Source organism: Triticum aestivum, chromosome 6D (assembly GCF_018294505.1).
Source record: "Triticum aestivum cultivar Chinese Spring chromosome 6D, IWGSC CS RefSeq v2.1, whole genome shotgun sequence".
NCBI lineage: Eukaryota > Viridiplantae > Streptophyta > Magnoliopsida > Poales > Poaceae > Triticum > Triticum aestivum.
Window position 1 is genome coordinate 473,271,170 of NC_057811.1, and position 8,227 is coordinate 473,279,396.

General features: G+C 51.9%; 1 protein-coding gene across 1 annotated transcript; it reads right to left on the reverse strand.

Moving 5' to 3' along the window:
- Positions 1 to 552: 552 nt before the first annotated feature.
- On the reverse strand, positions 553 to 4,556 carry LOC123146034 (uncharacterized). Its single transcript, XM_044565604.1, has 3 exons — positions 4,273 to 4,556; positions 2,178 to 3,936; positions 553 to 1,856 (listed from the first exon to the last, which is right to left on the reverse strand). The coding sequence occupies exons 2-3, from the start codon at positions 3,919 to 3,921 to the stop codon at positions 832 to 834; spliced, it is 2,769 nt and encodes a 922-aa protein (XP_044421539.1). The 5' UTR covers positions 3,922 to 3,936; positions 4,273 to 4,556; the 3' UTR covers positions 553 to 831.
- Positions 4,557 to 8,227: the final 3,671 nt, after the last annotated feature.

Sequence of the window (8,227 nt, forward strand, 5' to 3'; positions counted from 1 at the left end):
TTCTCAACCTTGTACTTATTCTTAAGTGGATTGTTCTAATGATGTTATTGATTGGTTGCTTCAAGAATTTGATAATAGCTTCACGGAGAAAAATTCTGAACTGCTTGTTTGCTTGGTGACTTTGAGCCCAAATGAATTATTTCGTGATTTCAACATAGTATTTGACGAGTCTTGCTAAATTTTATCCAAAATATTTTGATGATGGAGAACTCAGGGACCTTAGACATCACCTTCATCTTTACATTGTTGTGTCCGAGCAAGATGACCGCTCCTCTGGTTTAAGTAATATTTGTGAGCTCCCTCAAAAAATGGAGACAAGAAAACATGTTGTCTATCCCTTGGTTTATCAGACTTATTATTGCACAACTGTAATTAATATTTTTCTAAGTGGTTTTGCTTCTTTTGATTTGTAGGCAATCAAGATCTAGTGTTGCATTTTCTTGTCATCGGTTATACTTTATTCATAATCTGGACACTTCGGTTCTTCTTCAACGTTCAATTTCCTGCTATCAACTAATATTTCAAGTGAAACTCTTTATTTTAGATCTCTGGTAAGCATATTCATATTGCATTCTTGGTATATTGTATTGTTATAAGTGTGTTACTTTTATCTATATAATTACATGAGATCGACATATATGTGATAGAGATGGACCCCGAGTCATTTTTGTCCTGGGTCCGCCCCTGCGCGTACTGAATTAGCAAAGAATCGATACAAACATTCGACCAACGGGAAACAAATTTGGAGAGTCTGATGAGGATGCATGCGAATCCGATGCAGCCCGTAGTTTATGCTATGCAATGGGATCGGAGGAGGGAAGCTCATGGAACTCAGAAGGCGGTGCAGTTCTTGGGCAAGCCGGTGACGTGGTCGACGGAGACGAGCTGGGTGGCGACGCAGCTGAGGACGTCCTGCCGGAGCTTGGCCCCGGCGGCCTTGAGCCCCTTGATGGACACGGGCTGGTTGAAGAGGTTGAGCACGGGCAGCTTGGACGCCGGCGGCATCTTGCCGGACGGCAGCAGCGGCGCGAAGTCGTCGGCGACGAGCGGCACCTCGAAGTCGCCCTTGTCGTGCTTCAGCTTGTTGTCCTTGGCGCTGATGTGCGCCCCCGGCTCCATGTGGTTGGTGGAGAAGCTGGTCTGGTTGGGGAAGTTTGGGTAGAGGCTGACGTACCCCCTAAGGTACATCATGTCGATGAGGAACTTCTTCCAGGACGCCTGCCAGCCGTTGGTGCGTGACCTCGGGATCTGCACGGGGTTGGTCTTGGCGTCCTCGGTGAAGCGCGCGGCCATGTAGGCGTAGAACTCGCGCCAGTGCTTGGGGAAGAAGACGGCGCCCCAGCTGCAGGGGAGCTGGTGGAGGTAGGGGGTGTTGGCGCCATGCTTGGTGGCGCCGAAGAAGGCGGTGGCGTTCCACCGCGGGCGCTCCTTGGTGACCTCGACGAGCCGCGGCGTGTAGAGTGAGATGGAGGAGAGCTCCGGGAGGGACACGGTGGGGTCGTAGCGGTAGGCGAGGAGGGCGTACTTGACCCAGAGGTAGTAGTAGGGGGACACCTCGATGTCGTCCTCGAGGAGGAGGCCGTAGTCGTCGTCGGAGGCCGGGTACCAGCTCTCGCTGACGGCGCGGATGAGGCCGCCCTGGATGATGCGACGGCGCAGCGTCTTGCCGCCGTGCGGCCAGGCGAAGGCGTTCACCGTGTTGAGCGTCGCCGCGTCCACCTTGCTGTCCATGTTGAAGCTGATGGACACCTCGTCGCCGAGGTAGTAGGCGTTCTTCAGCGAGCTCAGCAGCCGGCCCAGGGACCCCGCGCGCGTCTGCGTGATGATGTTCACCGAGATCCTCATCTTGTTCCAGTCTGCAACGTAAGTGTTCAGTGAAATGATTGTAGAAGATGATTGGTACGACGAGGAGAAAGAGGGAGGTTGATGTGTTATATAAGATTTGTCTCAAGTCAAATTTCATGAAGTATGACCATGTTTACAGGAAAAAAATATTAATGTTTACGATGTTAAATCAAATATTGTTAGATGCATTATGGAATTAGTTTTTTATTATATAACTTCAATTAAATATTGTAGGCGTTCATAATTTTAATATAAATTTGATCAAATTTTACGAAGTTTGAATTCAGAAGCATCTTATATGACGAGTAAAAAGAAACGGGGAGAGTACTTACTTGGGAGTGAGGCAGGGCGGAGGGTGGCCATCCAGAGCACCTTGGGGATGGTCTTTCTGGGGAGGAGGACGAGGGCGGTTTGGTTGATGGCGACGTCGGCGGCCATGCGGAGGGCGTCCTTGACCTTGCCGTCGATGTCGTCTACGGCGACGATGACGCTGGGGTTGTGCATCCGGACGAGGCCGCGCATGCTGGAGTAGACGGCCTGCAGCACGGGCACCTCGGACCGGGACGGGCCGGAGAGCGCGCCGAGGGCCAGGTCGAACACCTTGAAGCGCCGCTCCTTGCACACCACCTTGGGCCACTTGAGCACGGCTGCGGCCTCCTCGCAGGGGCAGTGCCCGCCGCCGGACACGACGAGGTACGCCTTCCTGCCGGAGGTGGTGCGGAACTTCTCAAGCAGCGGCGCCAGCGCCCTGACCTCGCCGAGGGAGTGCGCGTAGAAGAGCGCGTCCACCTTCTGCGGGTTCATGGCCGCCCACTGGGTGACGTAGCCGGAGGTGAGGGCGCGCCACCACTGCTCGTCCCGCACAGTCACGATGTCCTTGAAGATGACGGTCGTCTCGGAGACGTAGGCCAGGCGGTGCTCGCTGTCCCCCCACGTCTCCTTGTCTTTGGGGTCGACGGGGAGCACGAAGGAGCCGGCGCCCATGTACTTCTGCAGCTGGTAGCTGAGGTGCAGGTCCTCGCCGGTCATGAAGGTGAAGGGCGTCTCGATGAAGAGCGTCTTGACGAGCTCCGTGGCGAGGAACCAGGAGCTCGAGAGGAAGTCCACCTGCACGATCCGGTCGACGGTGATGTCGTAGGCCGGGTCGGGGAGGTAGAGCCCGGCCTCCCGCGACCGGAACTTGCGGTAGCTCGGGAAGGTGAAGTCCTTGCCCCGGAACGGGAGGATGCGGCCGATGCTGCCGAGCACGGCGTTGCGGTACTTGTCGGTGCCGGCGACGTGGCAGAGGATCTCGAGCATGCGGGTGCCGGGGATCATGTCGTCGTCGAGGACGTACACGAAGTCGGACTCGGCCTGCAGCGCCATCTGGAAGCGGCCGTAGTACTTGAAGTCGTAGCCGGAGGCGACGAAGCTGACGCGGGAGTCGTTGTAGCTCTCGACGATGCGGCGGAGCGAGGCCTCGTTGGGGCTCCCGAAGGCGAGCACCCAGGCGCGGTGGAACGGCAGCGTCTGCCGCCGCAGCGTGTCCAGCTGCGCGCACAGCGTCCGCCGCTTGAAGTGGTTGAGGATGACCGTGACCCGCGGCCGGCCCGCGTCGTCGGACGGCGGCGAGGGCCAGCGGGAGCGCATGCGGAGGAGCTCGGGGAGCGTCTCGGCGGCGAAGGAGCGGCGCTGGAAGGTGAGTACCTCGTCGTAGAGCTCGCGCTTGAGGCGGATCATGAGCGCGTCGGTGGACTTCTTCTGCTCGAACTCGATGCTCTCGTGCTCGCACACTTCCTGCGGCGACAACAGCGGGTCGCCGACGCCGTCGGGCATGATGCTCTGCTTCCAGCGCTGAGCGATGCGGGTGGCCCAGGCGAAGTCGGGCTTGGCGCGGAGGTCCACGGCGGGGCTCATGTAGTAGAGCAGGAAGGTGGCGTAGATGGCGAAGGCGAGCTGGAGGCAGGTGAGCGCCGCCACGAGGCGCGACGAGTGTTTCGACGCCGACGAGGCGCGCCTCGGCTTGCCGCCGACGTAGTCGCCCAGCCTGTCCTCCAGGGAGTCGTTCTTGACGATGTGCGCGCGGGTGATCCCCATGGCGATGGCGGGAACCTACTAGTTTGAAAAACAACTATTGAGTACTGAGAGAGACTACTCTGCTACTGGCTGACTAGTAGCTTCACTTATGCTGCTGACTTGCTTGCTTAACTAGCATGCAAATGCGAAAGTCTCTGCTACTTTGAACAGCATGCAAGCTACGTACTGTGATGAATTGCTTGACTAGCCAGCATTAACATCTGAATTTAAACGATGCAGTAGGAGCTCAGCAAAGCGAACACGGGTTCAGACAAGAATAAGCAACATACTACAGTACTACTACTTCTGTATGTTTTACGTTTTCTCCAAGAAAAAAGAACAGGCGACAAATTAAGGATGGGCACTAATTACCTTGGATGCAGAGCAATTCCCCAGCAAGAACGCTAGCTCGATCTTCACATGGACATACGTTCGGCGAAGGATAAAGAAACTGGTATTTTTCAGAATGCCAAAACAGCAGTGTTGTTTGCTGGAGCAGAATCAGCAGCAGTTACTGAAGCCAAAGGCAAAAGGAAGAAACAAAGATCGGAAGGATAAAAGGTGGTAAGATACACGATCGAGTTCAGGTCGGCCACATAGAGAGAGAGAGGACTAGCTAGTCTACTCTAGTTTGTGATCATGCTCTGCGTGGAGGGCTTGAGGATCTAAGCTAGGGTGTGGTGCATCGTGTGCTCCCCTTTTATAAGCAATGGCGATCGATGCGCGGATCAGCTAGCAAGCAACGCGAACGTACATTGGGGCATGCATCACGAGGATGAGTGTGACGAAAGCGGGCTAGCCAGAGCTTCATGCGCCGCTCCCGATCGATCGCCCTCACATGCATGCATGGACGGAAAAGCATGCATGCATGCATACCTAAGTTACCCTGTCATTCCAAGCACGTACGTGCACCATGGCAAGTGAAAACTTCCCCAGGTACTGAGATGATTTACTCAAAAAAAGTATTGAGATGATGAAAAAATGAGAGACTAGTGTGCTTTTGGTCCCTCAAATTTCGCACCTCGACTAATTTTGCCATTTTCTCCCCCGCAAACTTACAATATTGGATAGATATGGTTCGTGACAGTGGCATTACTAGTTTTGACTTGACGTTGCCCGATGGAGGTGGTGTTCTACGAACGAAAGCTAGTTTTACTCCTCTATGGTCACCTTTGTTTCATCCGATTCGTCTCCTTATTTTGACGCGAAGTGTACGTTAGAGAGCTGTCGTAGTAGTAATTAGCAACGTGACAAAGCACATTAGCTAGCACCTAGAGTAGTTATGCGTTCATGGGAGTAAACATTTCCGTCGACTACGAAGGCGTCTATAACAACTTCGTCAATCTCAACATGATGCGACGGCTCAGTTTCTCAGAGATGCTCATAGTGGTTGGGTGTGCATGTATGCATTCATACGGATGAGTGTATGAGCGTATGCGTTTGTCTGTGTTTAGAAAAAACGTGACAAAGCACATTTGCTAGCACCTAGAGTACTTATTACTGACTTTTTGTTATCCTTGTCACACGACCTCTTCCCTACCCTAGCCGCCGCTACGCCAGGCGACTAGGGAGGCGATTTTCTTCCTCCGATCTTAGCCGGCCAGGGCGTTGGCCCCCTCTCCCTCCGGCTGCTCCGGCGGCAAGAGGGAGGGGGGACCTCGTTCCTCCGCTCTGTAATTAGGTTTTGGATTTATAGGTCGTGGTGCGCCGTTGGGGTGGTGGGAGCGACGCCCGGACGAATAAATCTGCCTCAGCTTCACTCCTACACCGGCGGTGCCGTTCAAGGCGGCGTCTCGGAGTTGATGGCATCGTGTGATTGCCGATTCTTCAGATCGACTGTGTTAGGGTTCATGGATGATGTCGGCGAGGCGGCGGCGGCGACTCCATCGGGTGTGTCTCTCCTTCTGTTCTGTCCCCATTGCTGTGGCGTTGTCTTCGACGTCATGGTGGAGCAGGAAGGTTTTGTCATCTAGGAGTACGCGCAGACGGTTGTCTGCGCAAGTGACAGCTGGAAGATGGTGCATCCCGTGCTGGGTTTGTGGTTGGTGGCTGGCAGTTCTGGTTTCCTCCTTCGACGTCATTGTCGTGCGGGGGTGTCAAATCTAGAGTTCGATGGCGTGTCCGGGGACATGTTGCCCCGGTCTGATTCTTTCAACGGCAATGGTTTTGCTTCTGGCAAACTACTTTCGAGGTCCGTAAAGCTGCTGATCAGCGATGGAGCCGCGTCGAGTTCGGGTGAAGAGGTGATCTGTTTTCTTTCCCTTTGGTGGCCGCTTCGCTGATGTCGGAGGAGAGGAACAGGCGCTGGTATTTTGCATAGGATTATCCTATCTTTTCAGTCTTGTAATGTCGGTGCTTACGTGCCTGTGCCTTGTAACCGGATCTTTATTTTATAATTAAGACACGTATTACCAAGCAAAAAAGAGTACTTATTACTCTAGAGGCATTTTATTTTAGATTAATCAAGCCTAGTACTATAAAGATATATAAGAGTGTTTAGATCACTAAAATAGAGATCTAAACGCTCTTATTTTTTCTACGGAGGGAGTAATACTTAACCCAGCATTTTTCATAGCCTTCCAAAACGAAGTAACCCAGCTGGATCGTCTCCCGAGAAGGTAAGGGAATGATCGATCAACGATGCCCGCCCAAAATGTCAAGCACGTAAACCCTCGCTAAACCATGGCAGTAAGTGCAATACAGTGTGCCATCACAGTAATTACTTGCTAAAGTTTTCTCCAAGTAGTACATACATAATGCGAATGGACGAAGGAAAGGGCCGGGGCATGCAAAAGCGCAGCCTGGCTTGGAGCTAAACCCAAGCGATCTATCGCATGCACATTGGACCACCGGCATTCGTGGATCTGGCGACATGGCGCGCATGAATTGTATTCGTGGTACGTAGGCGAGTAGCACCGGGCGGCATGTCGTCGCATGTGTACGCGATCGAGGAACGCGTACGCTGCGATCGAGTTTGCTGCAGTTGGGGGGCAAAGATGCTAGTTTTGCTTGGAAAGACCTCGATCTCATCTTTTTATCGGTCGCCGTGCCCCCCATGCCAATGGATTATTGGCATACAAGAGAATCCTAAAAGAAGAGAGGTTGAAGATCTTTCCTGCCTATTTTGCTCTGATTATGAAACTGTTCAACACTTGTTGTTTGACTGTGTGGTAGCCCAACAAGTTTGGGATTTTGTTGCAGAGTTTTTTGATATTGACAAAATAACTGGTTTTGAAAATATTGTGTCCTTCTGGCATATGCATAAGAAAAATGCTGTTTTGAATTTGGTGACAACTGCTACCTTATGGAGCCTGTGGAGACTAAGAAACGAGTTTTGCTTTCAGGGGCGCAAATGGAGAAGTGTGAAATGCATTCTTGCAAAACTAAGCTGCTATTTACACCAACGGAAGGTTCTTTGCGACGATGTGCAAGCAACTCTACTGCAACAATGCATTCTCCTTTTGGACAAACGGCGTGGGGAACTTCTCCGGATCGCATGGAGGTGATGCAGGAAGAGACCAACTGAAGACTAGGCGCGGGAGATGATGGATCAATCCTTTCCCCTGAAGATCTGCTTATTTGATTCATCCTCCTGTGTTCTGTTTTCTACTGGTGCTCTGTAATAAGTAGACTTGGAAAACTTATGCGCCCAAGCCAAGACTTCTGATCTGTTTGCTGTAGGTTTCTATCGTTGCTTTAGCTGCTTTGTAGTAGTCGATTCCCCTCAAACTTGTGACTGGTTGCTTTCTGCTTCATTCTATAAAGTGGGGCGGGGGGGGGGGGGGGGGGGGGGGCTTTCATTAAAAAAAAAATCAGGTAGTAACAAGAAAAATGAGTCAATCACCAATCATGTTATTGGATTGCTATCCAATCCGGTTGAAGAAATCCCATCAACCATCTCCGGTCGGTTGTAACCAAACTCTAGCTATAGATCCTCCGTCCTCCACAAGAAGGATATACCAAGTACACATTAACGACCTGTTCGGATCCTCTCCGCTCCACACTGCAGCCCCGGGAGCGGAGGGAGCAGTAGCACAATTTGACGGAGTGGCTTAAACCGAGCTCCTCTTTTCCTCCAGAGCGTGGAGCGGAGTTTGAGATCGGAGAGATTCCAAACAAGCTCTAAATTAGTGGCTCCATAGATGACCTGAAAAAGTTTGAAAATTTCAATCAAGGTCATTACAACAATTCCATAATGTTCGAACTAAAGCACAAACATCGAATCGTTCAAAATGGAGCATCAAGGGGATACAAACACCGAATCGTATTTGTGCTTTAAGTGATGATGAAACTTCCTCAATGAGTTACCGAACATATTCGTTATAAT

Excerpts from the sequence above, each read along its gene's own strand:
- LOC123146034 (XM_044565604.1), bottom strand. The coding sequence starts at position 3,921 with ATGGGGATCACCCGCGCGCACATCGTCAAGAACGACTCCCTGGAGGAC. Across the intron at positions 1,857-2,177 it reads CCGCCCTGCCTCACTCCCAA|ACTGGAACAAGATGAGGATC; the intron begins GTAAGTACTCTC and ends CTTACGTTGCAG.